This window comes from Pan troglodytes, chromosome 8 (assembly GCF_028858775.2).
Source record: "Pan troglodytes isolate AG18354 chromosome 8, NHGRI_mPanTro3-v2.0_pri, whole genome shotgun sequence".
Taxonomy (NCBI): Eukaryota; Metazoa; Chordata; class Mammalia; order Primates; family Hominidae; genus Pan; species Pan troglodytes.
Genome location: NC_072406.2, coordinates 42,470,111 through 42,487,196, shown reverse-complemented (window position 1 = coordinate 42,487,196; position 17,086 = coordinate 42,470,111). Strand labels below are relative to the sequence as shown.

General features: G+C 47.0%; 2 protein-coding genes across 41 annotated transcripts in view; one reads left to right on the top strand and one right to left on the bottom strand.

The window, feature by feature from the left end:
- The window catches only part of LOC735719 (uncharacterized), a 131,089-nt gene that overhangs the window by 55,225 nt on the left and 58,778 nt on the right, over window positions 1–17,086 (bottom strand). For 2 of the 7 annotated variants that reach the window (XR_010146605.1, XM_063780613.1), the window contains exon 3: window positions 230–3,097. The exons of 2 other annotated variants lie outside the window; for them this stretch is intronic. Coding sequence is in view for 2 of the 5 variants with exons in the window: in XM_063780613.1 (XP_063636683.1) it covers window positions 3,051–3,097 (47 nt within the window). In the remaining 3 variants the exon portion in view is untranslated. Of the gene's footprint in view, window positions 1–229; window positions 3,098–4,318; window positions 4,500–17,086 lie in introns of those variants that run through there. 3 more of the 7 variants (XR_010146602.1, XM_063780614.1, XR_010146603.1) reach the window with 2 other exon arrangements.
- SVIL (supervillin) overlaps window positions 1–17,086 on the top strand; it is a 277,505-nt gene that overhangs the window by 248,625 nt on the left and 11,794 nt on the right. For all 34 annotated transcript variants that reach the window (XM_063780610.1, XM_063780606.1, XM_063780603.1 and 31 more), the window contains 6 exons: window positions 1,105–1,280; window positions 4,200–4,344; window positions 5,104–5,380; window positions 12,212–12,363; window positions 14,958–15,063; window positions 15,711–15,918. In XM_063780610.1, the coding sequence (XP_063636680.1) occupies window positions 1,105–1,280; window positions 4,200–4,344; window positions 5,104–5,380; window positions 12,212–12,363; window positions 14,958–15,063; window positions 15,711–15,918 (1,064 nt within the window). The remainder of the gene's footprint in view (window positions 1–1,104; window positions 1,281–4,199; window positions 4,345–5,103; window positions 5,381–12,211; window positions 12,364–14,957; window positions 15,064–15,710; window positions 15,919–17,086) is intronic.

Here is a 17,086-nt window from a genome sequence, read left to right as displayed (position 1 = left end):
TTGTGATTTCAAACCATTACTGGTATCTTAAATGCTAATATGGAATCCAGAATATCATTTAGAGTTGGCATGGATCATTGAAGGCTTTTATATCTTAGGCAAAATACAAATATTACTTAGCCCTATCTTTTGCATTTTGCATAAACATTATAATAAAATATTTTTAAATCCTTAAGTTTAAGGAACACTAGATGCATGCATATATAATTTATGGATTTCCCAATTAATGTGCTGTTTTTGTCCTGTCACAGCAGTAAATATTTATTAATTACATACGTTTCCAGTACCATTAAGCATGCTAAGTGTTGAGAAAGTGGAAGACACACAGGCCCTTAAGTTTAATTGGGTGGAAGAGTATTAGAAGGAATGTAATCTGGAGCAAGGTTGACTGTGTGACATGTATGGGCATTTACATGAGGGAAAAGTCACAGAAAAAGAAACCTTCAGGAATAATTTTACATAGAAAGTGAAATTGAGCCTAGTTTAGAGTTAAGCAAAATTTGAATTGCTGGAAGTGAGGGAGAAATCATTCTAGGAGAAAGAATAAAATGAACCATGAACATAAGAAATAGCATTACATTCATGTATTCATTCAGCAAACACTTAGTAATCAACCCCTCCTGTATGTATCACTATGATCTGATCCCTGCCCTTAAGGATCTTGGAATTGTGTACTGGAGAGAAGACACCATTGGACCATGAGTACCTGGGGTATATGAAGTGGCCTCTGTGTATATATTAAGTGAATGAATGAGCACATGAGAGGGGGAGGAATAGGGGAGAGAGGCAGGAAGTCGACAGGAAGATGTACCTAAAGAACTCTTGTGAATCGCAAGTTGTAAGCAGGTTGAGAGTTCAGAGGAGGGAACATTATCCTGGCCACTTAGGACACTGGGAGGAGGAATCGTGCCCGCAGGGCAGAGGCTGGCTTGGTGGGGCAGTGCCAGCTGAGATCTCCTGGCCTTTTTGTGTCTGTGTTTGTCGCCCCATTAGGATTTCTGTCTTCCTCCGTTTGACTCACTGTCAACAAGAGACCCTGTTGCACCTGATTCAACTGTTGCATGTTCATGAAGTTAACAAATTCTTTTGTGCCATTTCTCCCAGGTACTGGTGTTTGATTTTGGTAGTGAAGTTTACGTATGGCATGGGAAAGAAGTCACATTAGCACAACGAAAAATAGCATTTCAGCTGGCAAAGCACTTATGGAATGGAACCTTTGACTATGAGAACTGTGACATCAATCCCCTGGATCCTGGAGAATGCAATCCGCTTATCCCCAGGTACTCCTGCCGCCGCCCGGGGACAGCTCTTCAAGCGAGCTGATTCCCTTCGATCCCTCTGTTCTCACCACAGTCCTCTACTCTCGCTCTTTATAGGGTTCAGTTTTCATAAACGATTATATGCAGTGGACTGTGAATATTCACAAAAGGAACAGTTCTTTAACTTTTATCTAACTATTGCAGAAATATGGATGTCGTAGTCTTCTGGAAGAGGTTTGTTATAGTTGATTTCTTGAAGTGAGCAAGAAATGCTGCAAGTTCCTCCCTGCGGCATTCCAAGTGCTGCTGTGGCAGATGAACAGCAATTGTTTAAACAAATTACATGCGGATCTGAAAGGCTTCCTCGGGTCTGGAATTCAGCCATTGATCTGAAAGTGCAAAAGCAACATGCCTCCCTCTAATTTCATACCTTCCCAGCATCGCCCTCAAATTTCAGGATTTATTTGGCAGCAGATGATGTTTATGTCTTTATACCTTTTGGGAAGGGAAGAGGGGGAGGAGATGGTGTTAAAATAATGATTGCAGTTGTAATATTCCCTGCATGTACTAGACTCTTTAAAGTCATTTTGGCAATTGAATAGAATATGTGCAAAGTCAGAAATTATGATTTTGGAAAAAAGAATTCCCACGTGCAAAGGATTGTTGTTTTTTCAACTATCAGACCAAAAAAAAACTAGTGCTTTTTAACTATGGGTGCCGTTATAATAGATTAGAAACCAGTGAACCACCAAACAGCATAGAATATTGGGCATCTCCCAATACATTTTAATGTTTTCCATTGAATTGGTCTATGAATTTCAACTTTCCTGCCTAGTTTCCTGCTTAAAATCCAATTATTGATTTTCTTATTAATTAATCATTATAGAAACCATTAAAAATTATGGCAGTGTGATAAGTTTTAAAGTCCTTGTTAAGCAAATGCACTAATGTTTAACCTCAGTATGGTAACAACCATTATTTTAAGGACTGGAACTACAGCTCAAAAGATTTTATTTGGTATAGCAAAGGAAAAAAGAACAAGCTAAAGCATAAAATCTATGTGATAGCCAACTGTATTTAATAGTGGCATAATCACAGATCTGAAAGTGGATGACTGAGCTCCTAACCCACTGGTTTTCAACATCTCTGAGACAGAATCACCTGAGGGGCCTTTTAAAAAATGCATTTGCTCAGCCCTGCCCCAGAGATGTGTTTTCGTTTCATGTGAGTTAGAGCTTATGTGTCAATATGTCTTAAAAGCTCCCAGGGATTTTAAGGTGCAGCCAGGATTACATACCCAGACCTTCTTAGCAAAAGAGGCTGAAACCACTGAGCCCAGTTCCAGCTGTAAGTCAGGGAAGGGGGTAGAGAAACCCCTGGCTCCTGGCCCAGGTTTGTCCCCCTCACCCTGCAATCTGCCACATCGCTTGCTCACAGCGCTTCAAAACATAAATGCCAGATTCCAAAGCAGAAACCAAGAGCCCTTTCAATCATCATCTTAGCAAGCCTGCAGAGTAGGACTGACAGACAGTCATTCAGATATTTTCTTGAAAGACCACAGCCTTTCAAGACCGCCGTGCATTTTCCATAGGTGCTTATGTTTGGTTCCTAAAGTCCCATAAGAGCATGAGGTAGAAGTGTCTGTGTTCTATGATTTATCCGGCAGCTTTCTTTGAATCAGGCAGCCTTTTTGATGTGCCTCAGCTGTGACATCAGCAGCTGTGGTCTTGACCAAGCAGGAAGTGACTGAGGCAGTAGCACAGCAGGGCACGAGCAGCAGGGGGGGTTGCTCTAAGGGGTGGCTGCATCCCGGGCCGGATTCACAACCGAAGATGGATCTGGAGGGATGAGAGATCGTGCATGTTATTCCAGGGCTACTCCCTCCGCAGCACGTGTATCTTCTCAGCTCTACCTTTATCTAAAATACCTGTGTTCTTGGGGACAGTGTAAATTTTGAAATCCTAAGGCCACACAAGACCTCCGGGTGGAGCTGTGCCGTTTTCTTTCCTATCTCTCTGTGCTCTCCTGTCTGCTGCCCTGGCCAGTGGCCTAGAAATAAGTGCACAAAAAGGCACTTCAAGATCTATGAAAGTGTGTTCATTTTAGTGACGGGAGAATCTCCATACTCTGGAGAGCTTTGTTGTAACATGACATAAAATAGTAGAGAATTGAGGAGGGAGCTACCTCTTCCCTATGTCTATTAATTAATTGGACGGGGAACTTGGTAAGCATCTGCAGGTGACTGGGCGGCTAAAGTAGACAAGGTTTTCCTGCGGCTCCTGCCTTTGCCAAAATCCCCACCCAGCGTGCCACCCCAGGGTATCCCAAAGACAAGAATTTGCTAGAATGTGGCCCACACCTGTAGTCCCAGCACTTTGGGAGACTGAGAAGGAAGGATCACTTAAGGCCAGGAGTTCAAGACCAGCCTGGGCAACATAGCGAGACCCCTGTCTCATATTTTAAAAAATACAAAAATTAGCTAGGCATGGTGGCACACACCTGCAGTTCCAGCTATCTGCAAGGCTGAGGCAGGAGGATCACTGCAGCCCAGGAGTTCAAGGCTGCAGGGAGCTATGATTGTGCAACTGCACTTCAGCCTGGGCAACAGAACAAGACCTTATCTCTAAAAAAAAAAAAAAAAGAAAGAAAAGAAAAGAACTTGCTAGAATGTAAGAAAAGTCTAGTCCTGACATGGTTCATGTCACATTCAGGCACATCAAAAACTCTATGGACACAAAGCTTTGCATGACTTCAGACTAAAATAACAAAATGTCATTATTTGGTAAAATGCAGGAAAATAAACCATTTGTTTTATATGTACTTAAGTACTTTGAGGTTTTTTCCAGTAGCCGCGTGTGTGTTTTAGATTCCTTTGTTTAAGCTTGGCTTAATCTTGGTTCTTTTCCTGTCTGTTCTCCCAACCCCCCTCCCACCCTACAGAAAAGGACAGGGGAGGCCCGACTGGGCAATATTTGGGAGACTTACTGAACACAATGAGACGATTTTGTTCAAAGAGAAGTTTCTGGATTGGACGGAACTGAAGAGACCGAATGAGAAGAACCCCGGGGAACTTGCCCAGCACAAGGTATTCCGGCGACCAGGTCTCAAACCTCGGGGCTTGGTTCGGGTCCCAATAAAAGTGGCCTTGATGTAAAATGATCAAATCAGGATAGTTCGCATGGCTGTCACCCCAGATGTATCATTTCTTTGTGGTGAGAACATTCAAATCTTCTCTTCTAGCTATTTTGAAATATGCAATACAGTATTGGAAAACAGTCACCCCACTGTGCAGGAGAAAACCAGAGCTCATTCCTCCTCTCTGATTGTCACTTTGTACCAGTTGGCCAACATCTCCCTATCTTCCCTGTCCCGTCTCCTTCCCACACCCCCTTCCCCATGAAACAGATGCATGTATCAACACATCAAATCATATCCATAATAATGTGTCAACTAAAATACTTATTTAATTTAAAAAAATGGACACACAGACACACACACAAACACACACACACACACACACACACCCTTAAAGCTAGGAAGCCTTCCCAGGATTCACTAATAGAACAGCAGACAGGCCTCCAATTCTAATCTGACTCTGGGAAGTGAAGAGTCTGGTTTGTGCCTGTTCTCAGGCATCCATGCGCTGTTGTGGCGATGGGTGTTCAGACCTGCCAGAGTCTTTCTGGAAATTCAGCCTTTCCCTGACTGCAGTTAAACATCCTGAGACAGAGTGTGGAAGGTGTATTTTTATGCTGTCCCATGAACAGCTGAAGCAGCGTTGAGCATGACAAGGAATAGCTGCAGAAACAGGCAACTGAACCGATGTCTTTGTGTTCCCCTGTAGGAAGACCCCAGGGCTGATGTCAAGGCATACGATGTGACACGGATGGTGTCCATGCCCCAGACGACAGCAGGCACCATCCTGGACGGAGTGAACGTCGGCCGTGGCTATGGCCTGGTGGAAGGACACGACAGGAGGCAGTTTGAGATCACCAGCGTCTCCGTGGATGTCTGGCACATCCTAGAATTCGACTATAGCAGGCTCCCCAAACAAAGCATCGGGCAGTTCCACGAGGGGGATGCCTATGTGGTCAAGTGGAAGTTCATGGTGAGCACGGCAGGTTAGTGAGCGTTTATGGTTTTTTCCAGCTGAAAGAGGCTGGCCCGGCAGCCCTGCGGGAGCCAGCTTCTCCAGTGAACCCTGTCATGCCCTCTGCTGCGTCCGTGCAGTGGGGCACCACAGTCACGTGCCTTTGAGAGCCACCTAGTAAACTACAGAGATGAAAAGAAGTAAGGCCGAATTCCTAACAACCTAGCATTGCCGAGGCCGCAGGTGTTCACCCGTAGAAATTGAACTTGCACGTCAAGTCTTCTCAGCTCCCTCTCTCCCTCCCCTGCCGCTGTCCCCAGAGCTTTTCTGGGAAAGAGATGATTGGCCTCTAAATGATATTTCCCATGTGGCTGTGTGCTGCTTCAATTAAAGTCATTAAGTAGAGCATATTTTCATGATTTAAAGCTGGAACCAAATGGTGCTGTAACATTATAGTAAATACATGCACAGAAGATTGATTTGAAAAGTGAAAGAGGCTGTTTCTCCCGAGACTGAGAGCACAGGTGGTGCTTTGTGGGTCTGGTGTAGTAAATGCAGTCTAAACTCTCCTCGGTTCCTGATGGTGACAGACCCCATTGCAAAACACTCACCTGGATGCTTGGCGCTGGGGAAAGGGGGAGTCCAGTGAACTCTGGAGAAATCATCCCTTTCCTTGCCAAGGAGGAGCCTTTTCCACAGCGCTGCTCACCCCTTCCCATTTAGGAGAGCATGCAGGTCACAGGTTTGTGATTTCAACTCAGAAGAGAGTATTTTTGCCTCTTTACAGCCCCCTTGCTGTGCAGGTGCACCTGCCCCCGGGGCCACAGGAAGCACAGGCAGCTGTTTGCTGATCAGAAAACTGCAGGCTCAGAACCAGGATTTCTTTCCTGATTTATACAAGATGCATCTATTCATCAGCTGACAACATTTCCTGAGCACCTACTCTATGGAAGACACTTTGTAGGGACCAAGTAAAGATTTCAGACCCTGTCTCAATGACATAAAGCAGGTGCAGGAACAGCCAGTAGGCGGGCCTCACTGAGTACATGGCCAATGGGGTTGTGTGCTGTGCAGAGCCAGGCTGTGGCCCAGAGGTCCCCCTGCCCCCTGGGGCACAATGCTGGGGGCTTTACTCTGCCTCTAGCTGAGGGCCTGCTGGGCTCCCTGAGACATTTCTGTTGTGGTGCTAATTTTTCAGATAAGGACCAAGACAGTAAGATCAAGGAACCTGCCTGAAGCCACACAGCTAGCAGGGAGTGGAGCTGGACACTCAAGTCCAGACCTGCCTCTTTTCAAACCCACCTGTGCTATTAAACCGCTCTGTGGGCAGAGAGTCAGAGTGGGGCTCCAGCACAGGATGTGGGCAGCCGTGAGTCTGGCTACAAGGAGGGGCTGAAGATCCCAGTCACCAGACCATGGAGCAGGTCAGCGTTGAACCAGCAGCAAGGCGACTTGAGGTTGGGCTGCTGAACACACCAAACTTCAGGGGCTTCTTAAACAGCAGGAAGGGGATCTTCCAGGGCCCAGGCAGCTCCAGCCTCTCCTTCCAGGGAGTAGTGGGGTGTCAGACAAGGACCCCCAATGGGAGGGACATTTCTTTCTCTCTTTTTGTTCTTTTTTTTTTTTTTTTTTTTTTGAGACAGGGTTTCACTCTGTCTTCCAAGCTGGAGTGCAATGGCAGAATCTCGGCTCACTGCAGCCTTGACCTCCCAGGCTCAAGCCATCCTCGTGCCTCAGCCTCCCAAGTAGCTGGGACTACAGGCATACGCCACCATATCAAGCTAATTTTTTTTTTTTTTTTTAGAGATGGGGTCTCACTATGTTGCCCAGGCTGGTCTCAAACTCCTGGGCTCAAACCATCCTCCCACTTCAGCCTCCCAAAGGGAGCAGCATTCCTCATCTACTTAATTTCTTATGAGCAAGCAATTGGAACTGCTCCTTTCCTTTTTCATAAGGAGCTGTGTCCCTTGAGGGAAGGCCACAGGTGCTGGGACCCTACAGCCTGGGATTCAGAATCTCAGGCCCTCACTTACCAGCTGTGTGGGCTGGGTAAAGTTACCCTGTCTGAGCCTTGGTTTTCTCACCTGGAAAATAGGGATTATAGTACTCAGCTCACAGGACTTTATAATCAGGTATATATGACGTTTAGCAGGTGCCTGGCCTGTGTTCACATTGTAGGTGCAGGAAATACTCATCACTGACATTGTCAGCAGGAACAGCATAATTACTGTTTTTAACTTGAAGATAAGATAATGTGGATCTCCCCAAAACAATAACAATAACAATTTATAACAAAGAGTCACTGTCGTGGACTTATGCTTTCGCTTTTGTGCAGAGGTGGCATGTACAGTGTTAATCTCTGATGCTGGTTACCAAAGACAATAATAATAGGGAATTGAGTGTGTTTCGGGGCAGGCAGATCTCTTAACCTTTGGAGTAATGGAACTGGGAACTTTAAAGAACAAACTAAAGGCACTTGTAGTGCCCGTTCCTAAAATGCAAAAAGGGAAATCGTGTTTTATAAAACCAGACATAGTTTAATTTAGCCATTTTCTTACTTTAGCTGTTATGAGAAAAAAAAGTAATTGTGAGTGAATGAATGAGTAAAACTGTTAAAGTGAATTAATTAAAAATAAAGCGAAGAGTTCAGACTTTCATGGACTATTGACTTGGAGGCCCCTAGGAAATATGATTTGACCCAGGTGATTCCTTTCTATATTTCTTCCCAATAAACACAATGGACATCTCACAGCCAGCCCCAACAACATCTTTTCCAGCAGACTTACAACTTAGAAAAAGCCCAGCTTTAGAGAATTAAGTTAAAGCAGGGAGCATTCAGATTCCAGACCATCCCTCCAGCAGGGGGGAGGCACAGCCCGATGGCACTTGCAGTCACTCCGTAGCCAACGCGGAAGCTCTGGCCCCTTGGTGACACTAGTCCGGCTCCCCTATCACTTGTGCGCACAAGGGCCACACCTGCAAACAGGACTGAGTCAGAGCTCAGGGTGCACTTCTGGGAGAGGGTCAGCAAAAGCACCAGCTGCACAGGTGGTACAGCCTCCGCTTGGCCGATGCTGGCCGGCCTGCTAGGGTCAATGTCCTGGCCCAGTGCCTGCAGGGTAGGGTTGCTCACTCCCCAGCAGGGTTGGGACAGCTGCTCAAGGTGTCCAGGGATCTGAGCCAGGCTCCTCCAGGGCCTGATAGATGTCTAGTTCCTATAAATAGGTGGCTCTGGTGCAAGAATGCTTGACCATGAACAGTCTTTATATTTGTGTTTTCTGTTATTCCTAAATAGAACTACTAGTACCAAACATTCTTGAAAGTGCCTTGGTGGCGTAACATGTCCACACCTTAAATTAGGTAACTAATCAAGGTTGTAAAGAGAATAGCTGACTAGGCGCGGTGGCTCATGCCTGTAATCCCAGCACTTCAGGAGGCCAAGGCAGGCAAATCACGAGGTCAGGAGTTCGAGACCATCCTGGCCAACATGGTGAAACCCCCTGTCTCTACTAAAAATACAAAAAGTTAGCTGGGCATAGTGGCGGGCACCTATAATCCCAGCTACTCAGGAGGCTGAGGCAGGAGAATCGCTTGAACCTGGGAGGTGGAGGCTGCAGTAAGCCAAGATCATGTCACTGCACTCCAGCCCGGGCAACAGGGTGAGACCCTGTCTCAAAAAAAAGAATAGCCCAGAAGTTCTTACTACTAAAAATTTAATTTTTACATTGCCAAAATTAAAAATGAATACACATGGCCGGGCGCGGTGGCTCACACCTGTAATCTCAGCACTTTGGGAGGCCAAGGCGGGCGGATCACGAGGTCAGGAGATCGAGACCATGCTGGCTAACACGGTGAAACCCCGTCTCTACTAAAAATACAAAAAATTAGCCAGGCGTGGTAGCGGGCGCCTGTAGTCCCAGCTACTCGGGAGGCTGAGGCAGGAGAATGGCGTGAACCCGGGAGGCGGAGCTTGCAGTGAGCCGAGATCGCGCCACTGCACTCCAGCCTGGGCGACAGAGCGAGACTCCGTCTCAAAAAAAAAAAAAAAAAAAAATGAATACACACATGAAAAATTAAGTTGCATATAGGACTAAATTTGGGTATGTGCAGAAAAACTGTAAGGAAAACTAGTGAAATGTTTGCTTCATAAAATATCTTTAAAGAAATAAAATTCTAGACTCACACTTGTAACCCCAGAGTTTTGGGAAGCTGAGGTGGGAAAATCACTTAAGGCCACATGTTTCAGACTAACCTGGGCAACATAGTGAGAGACCTTGTTTATACAGAAAAATAAAAAATGAGCCCAGCATGGTGGCATGCACCTGTAATCCCAGCACTTTGGGAGGCCGAGGCAGGAGGATCACTTGAGCCCAGGTGTGGTGAGCTATGGTCATACCACTGCACTCCAACCTGGGCAACAGAGCAAGACCCTGTCTCTAAAATAAAAGTAATTTTAAAAAGAGACACAATTCTATTTTGTGTATATACACTCAAGTCTGTTTGCAATGTTAGGATGTGATGTTGGTTATTTAAGTGTGAATATGTATTTATACAATGTATTTGAGTGCGAACAGATTTCAAGATCTTTATAAACTGTTATGATCTATTTGAAACATATCTTTCCTCAATAATCTATTTAGTGCAACAAATGTTCACTATTTGAAGAATGGGATTGCTATTCAAAGGCAAAGTTTTGTTGCTAAGTTAGCAGAAATTTCAATTAAGTGGCTTCCAAATTAATTGTGGGATTTATAATCTAGTCATTGATGGTTCCTATTTTATTTTGCTCTCTCAAAAACACCCAAACTTAACCAGTTGAGATCCACAGTGGATGGTACAAAAGACTGTGCTTAGTCAAAATACTGTAAGAAATTATTAGAATCATTTACGAAACCTATGTTACAGATACTTTACCAAAGGGCTAAAAATCAAATAAATATGACCCCCTACCTTTTAAGAACTTAAATGAGTTTTATTCTTCCCTTCAAACCTCAATACAGTTGCAATGTTGGAAATGGGATTGGAGCTGGGAAAACTGCAGTGATATAAAACCAGAGACTCCAGTTATTCTCATTCCTTTTAAACCTGTGTGGGTGTTCCCACCAACTGCTGCAGTCTCCCGTGTTGACCCTCACTCCCTGGGACACCCGGGCCTTTGGGTCAAGCGCTTGGTCTACTGGCCTCACTCAGCCTAGAAGCTTCTGCTTCCAGATTAGCGTCATTCAGGTCTGCACTCCCCACCTCCTCAGAAAGGCCCTCCCTCAGCAGGTGTCCCACGAGCCCTGACCCTGCCTGGCGTCACCTTCTTGTCTCTTGTCCTCATAGCACTTATCACTATCTGAAATTGTCTTGCTCGTCTCTTTGTTTATTAGAACAAAAGCACCAAGCATCGAGTTCATCATTGGCTTGTTCACCATTGTAGCCCAGAATCCTGAAGTCCCCGCTCATTGAATATTTGTTGAATGCATGAATGAATGAAGGGAATCTAGAGTGAGACATGTTCTTACAGGTAGAGATTTGGATGTCTGTAGTAACATCTAAAATGCCCATTTGGCCTATAATTCCAGCACTTTTGGAGGCTGAGGTGGGAGGATCACTTGAGGCCAGGAGTTAGAGACTAGCCTGGGTAACATAGTGAGACCCTATCTCTACAAAATTTTAAAAATAAAAATTAGCCAGGCATGGTGACGCATGCCTGTAGTCCCAGCTATTTGGGAGGCTGAGGCAGGAGGATCATTTGAGCCCAGGAGGCTAAGGCTGCAGTAAGCCATGATTGCACCATTGCACTCCAGCCTGGGTGACAGAGGGAGACCCTGTAACCTCCCTGTGACTGCTCTCCACACCAAGCAGTCTCATCTGCCTCCTGTGCTGCTCATGTTTACCGAGTGCCTGTGCAGTGCCAGCCATGGGGACCATCAGCTCTTAATCCCGGCAGCAGCCCTGGTGACAGACATGAAATCCAGATTAGTTTATGCTCGAGTGATATGTCAGCAACCTATCTCCTCCTTTCTGACAGAACTTGAAAACTTCAAAGTTGTATTTTTTACTAGAATAGTTTTAACAGCCTGCATTTTTTCCTTTGTGCTTAAAGCTGGCCCTGCTATTGTTTTTAACATTTTTTCTCTACCAGCTAATCTTTTGCCAAAGAGTGGTGTAATATGGAAAATGAGTTTGTGTCTGTGTGAGCCCTTAGTCCTGCTCTGGTGGTCACCAAATACTTTATTTATTTATTTATTTATTTATTTATTTATTTATTTATAAGAGAGTCTCACTCTGTCACCCAGGCTGGAGTGCAGTGACACAATCATGGCTAACTGCGGTCTCAAACTCCTGGGCTCAAGTGATCCTCCTGCCTCAGTCTCCCAAGTAGCTGGGACTACAGGTGTGCAACACCACACCAGGCTAATTTCTTTAAATTATTTTAGAGGTGGGGTCTTGCTATGTTGCCCAGGCTGGTCTTGAAATCCTGACCTCAAACAGTCCTCCCAGAGTGTTGGGATTACAGGCATGAGCCATTCACCTGGCCTCACCAAATATTTTGAAGAAATTACTCTGTTGCACACTTGGAGTGAGCTGCCACCCCCTCCAGATGACAGATCTTTTTCTCAGGGCACCAAGAGGGCCCCTCAGATCCCTTTTCTCCCTGTTGGAAGTTCCGGGTCAGGAGCTGGAAGGAAGGTGGTTTTTCTCTTCTCCTGGGCATGACCAGCCTTCCCTCCAGGTGCCAGTGGTTTCTCCCCTGCCCTAGGTCCAAGGCTCTTTGCCACTGGTCCTTGCAGGCCCCGGGAAAGTGAGCCAGACATTTGCTTCTCCTCGGGTGTCTCAGCTGCTGACCTGTCCCTCTGCCATTCTGTGCTTGCAGTGGGAAGTCGCCAGAAGGGAGAGCACTCGGTGAGGGCAGCCGGCAAAGAGAAGTGCGTCTACTTCTTCTGGCAAGGCCGGCACTCCACCGTGAGTGAGAAGGGCACGTCGGCGCTGATGACGGTGGAGCTGGACGAGGAAAGGGGGGCCCAGGTGAGTCCTGGGGAGCTCTGCACCCTGGGGACTGAGAGGAGCATCCTCTCCTGGGAGCCGATGGCACTCGGCCTGGTCCCTCCCAACATGATTCTGATAATGGAAGACCACGTCACCCAAAGCACTTCAGTCCTGGTCTGGCTTCTGCAGGTCTCAGGCTGTGCCTCCCATTTCTTTCCTCCTCCCACTTTTTGTAAGATGATCCTGGAGAAAATGTTGTATCTGCAAATAGGAAATCCACATGACAAGTGCAGATGGCCAATGAGTGGCTTTGAAAGGTTTCCACCTAACCAATCAAGGCACTGTAAGTAAAACAAAGAGATGCCATCATCCACTTCTCACAATGGTAGTGATTTTTTAAAGAATGGATCCAGGGCCAGCTGGCAAGGCCTCGGTAGGATGAGGATGCTGTGTTTTGGGTGAGAAGTGTAACTTGAACAGCCATCCTGAAATTTTGTCACAAGAACCTTAAAACTTTGATCACTTGTTCCATGTACACGAATCTACCTGAAGGAAGTATCAGGTGAATGTAAGGATTGGGAACGCCCATCACCTGTATTCGTGGCAGCCTGAGTGGTTTTCTGGAACAGGTCAGATTGGGTCACTCCCTTACTGTCTGCCACACACACTGCAGTCTAAGCGGCTTCCCAGGGCTCCAGCACCTTCGTGATGGGCCCTGGGCACCTCTCCAAGCTCCCCCTGCTCCTCCCCTCCACCCAGGCCACTCCAGCCTCTCCCTGTTCCACGGCCACCTCCTTCCACTCACCTCCTGCCCTGTGACCCATTCCACTGTCTGGAAACTTCCCCTGCCTACTCCATACTGCCTCTACGTATGTACCCCTGTGTACAGCCTCTTATGAGGCAGGTTTCTGTTGAAATGTTACCCGCACCACCGCCCCCCGCACCCATTCTATCCAGAGCCTTCTCATTCTCCCATCCTTCTCAGTCCCTGCACTTTATCCCTTTATTTTCACAGCACTTCCCACCACCTGAAGTTACATGATCCCCCAGGAGCATGACAGAGACCCTGAGACCCTGGCCTTACAACCCCATGGCCTTATAACCCCAGGGCCTGCATCGTGCCTGGGAGGGACTGCTGCCCAGATCCGAGGCCACCTAAAGCTACTGGCCTCACAACCCCATGGCCTTATAACCCCAGGGCCTGCATCATGCTTGGCAGGGACTGCTGCCCAGATCCAAGGCTTGCAAACGTGTCTCTTTAACATTCAGGTGATCTCTGCCTGAGTCTCCTCTGCTCTGTAGAGTACCAGCAATTAAGAGTTAACTTGCTGAGTAGCAGCAATTAAGAGTTAACTCTGGGATTCTTTGAAAACAGGACAATGCCATGTGCAAATCTCTTTATTCTCCTGGATGAATGATTAACGACAGCAGGAGGGAAGACAGCAGAGACATTCTTGCCAGAAATAGATCCACACTCACCCAGCCTTCCACAGTTCCAAGAACCAATCACGTTTCCTAAAACAATATTTTCTACTATGGACTATATTTTAGAAATGGTACTGGCAAGAGTTGCATTTTAATTTATTCCTAATAGCCATTTCAACTACCCCTTTATTTTTTTGTAAAGGCCATGAATGAATATGCTTTTATCATGCCTTCAAAATCATCCTCAGAGTTTTGAGTCTTAATCTCTCTCATTTGAGCATTTTACCTGTTACCAATCCAGTGGATGGAAAATCATTTTATTTTTATTTGTATCATTTTTTTGAGACAGGGGTCTCACTCTGTCACCCAGGCTGGAGTGCAGTGGCACCATCACCACTCACTGCAGCCCTGACCTCCCAGGCTCAATCAGTCCTCCTTCCTCAGCCTCCTGGGTAGCTGGGACTTCAGGCATGCACCACTACAGGCATGAGCCATGGTCCAGCTCTGGAAAATCATTTTAGATATGAAATACTGCCACAAAATGGCAATTGGTTATGCAAAATGGGCACAGAGATTGATAACTCACAGTGAGAAATGCTTTCTCTCAGTGCTCCCTGACTACCAGCTCCAGGAAACATTTCCTCTTTAAGGAAAGGTGTCCTAGAGGGAGGTGACTCAACCCTAACATTATTCGTGGTGCAGATAACACCTGAAGGAAGAGCCTTCTCTAACAGGCCAGGAAGAGGCTGAGTGGACTGCTGGGGTGGCCACAAACCATATATTTTCCCTAGAATTATTACCAAGTCAGTGATGAGTCATTCTCATTGCTGAGAGCTATCTTGTTAAGAATGTATTTATATCAGTCTTGTGACATCAATAACCACAGAATACCATTAAAATATCAGGAGTTATGTTTTAAAAGAATATTCCTTGACAGCACAACATTAAGTAAAGAAAATGAGGCTGTACATCAATATAAAGCAAGGCTCCTATTTTGTTTAGGAAAAGAAGACCCTCCCTGAGTAACACCCTGAGAGGTGGCTGCACACGGCAGTGTTCGCAGAGCTTCTCTTTAGGTGGTAGTGTTAGCAATGGCTTTTGTTTGTACGCCTTGGTATTTTTCAGATTTTCTGCAAGAGGCATGTATTGTTTTTAGGACTTTGAAAGCCCCACGCCCCTTACCTATTTACCTCTGTTTAAATCGGAAGGTCCAGGTTCTCCAGGGAAAGGAGCCCCCCTGTTTCCTGCAGTGTTTCCAGGGCGGGATGGTGGTGCACTCGGGGAGGCGGGAAGAGGAAGAAGAAAATGTGCAAAGTAAGTCACTTTTACTGCTGGAATTCGACTTTGCCTTTCCCTCTCTTGGAAAGAATTTTTATAAGCTGGGGGCTGAAAGTGAGTCTGTCTTCATCTAGCTGTGGCTCGACCTCTGAAAGCCTCCTGATGTTTGCCTGATAACTCAGCTCTATGGGTGCTCATGACCCGCCTCTCCCTGGAGAATTTACTCGGGGATTCACCTTTGCACGCAGGAGGCTGGAAGGTGGTCTCCCCTCCTCTGTCTGCTGTTTTTAGGAAGAAAAATCAGTGGCTCTTCTATTATAAATTATGAAATTTTGTGTTGACCAGCACCCCACCCCCCAAAAAAATCTTAGCTCTAGAGCCTTTTAAAATATGCCTGTTATAGAACTTGTATAAATCTTGGGAAAATGGTTTTTCTACATTGTGGACTTCAGATCACCTGCTTCTAACTATGTAAGAACCCACTTTTTAGGCTGGCAGGAAGGCCTGATGCCTCAGTGCTCGACAGGGCTCCCTGTGCAGTGCCTCAGCCCCTCCAGTCCCCTAAGTCCCTGGCCCTGGACGGAGGTGGCTGCCTTGGACGACACAGCGGACACTAGGAAGGGCCGCGTTTGCTGCCACTCGCTCATGTGCTAACTCCTCCGCGCCGCCGGTGCCCCCTGCAGGTGAGTGGCGGCTGTACTGCGTGCGTGGAGAGGTGCCCGTGGAAGGGAATTTGCTGGAAGTGGCCTGTCACTGTAGCAGCCTGAGGTCCAGAACTTCCATGGTGGTGCTCAACGTCAACAAGGCCCTCATCTACCTGTGGCACGGATGCAAAGCCCAGGCCCACACGAAGGAGGTCGGAAGGACCGCCGCGAACAAGATCAAGGAACAGTGAGTGTTGTGTCTGCGGCGAGTCCCCCACACACCGGGCTTCCCAGAGGGACGGGGCAGGCTCAGGGGTACCAAGACTCCCAGCAGATCCCAGGGTGCTGAAAGTGACTGCAGCAAGGGATGGCTGGGAACGTGGTCAGGGGCCTCTGACATTCCGAGCAGAGAGGACACACATCTCAGTCCAGACCTCCGACTTGGGGGCTGCTCTGGCAGTCTGAGGATTTATCTGGCTGGGTGAGAGGCTGGTGAGGAGCCAGGGAGTGACTCTTGCAAGCACTCTGGGTTCTTTCTTCATAGTTGCCGTTCAGCTTTTGGATGAGAAGCCTGGGGGCCTTTGATATTTAAAGGGAGCACATTTCAAATTTGTGGAGTTTTCGTTTGCCAGAACAGCAGAGTGTTAAAAAGCTAAAGAAGAGTGTGGGAAACTGCCATCTGTGTCAGACGATAAGATGTCCCCCATTCTGGAGAGCAGCCCCCGATGGAGAGGGATCGGATTCTCCGGGCACTTCCCGGATACAGCACTTCCGGGTTGGGTTTTGTTCCCCTCCCAGGCAGGCACCTGCTGTTGGCCACTTGCAAAGACTCAGCACACTGTGAGATAGCACTGAGTGGGGACCTTGGGGAAGAGGGGAACCGGAAGGGCAGTAAAGGCCACAGCCCAGGGAGGACGCTGTGGTGGCCGGCCCCCCAGTAAGGTGGTCTGCCTCTGTGGCTCTGCACTTCCTAGCAGCCCAGGCAAAATAAGCATTGCAAGCTGCCAGAGAAGCCCAGTGTCGTCCAGGCGTTCAGGAGGCAACTGAGACCTGTGAGGACCTCAGTGAGGAAAAGTGAAGAGCTTCCTAGGGTCACATGTCCCCAGAGTTTGATTTGGTGAACCCCATTCTCTGGGTTCTGGAACAGAGCAGTGGCCAGGGCCCCTGTGTCCACTCTGAAAACACACTACCCAGAGAGGGCAGAGAGGAGAACGGGGCAGGTGACCTCTCTACAGGGAGGCAGATGTGAAACAAGATGTTTCATCTCAAAACACCACCTGTGGGCTAGGCCACGGGGAGGGGTGAGAAATCACATGCCCTGAGGTGGCCCAAGGCATTTGAGGCCCATCGGAGGGTTTACTTGGACCACTGAGGAAAAGAAAAACAATGAAGAGCTCATTCACATATTCACTCAA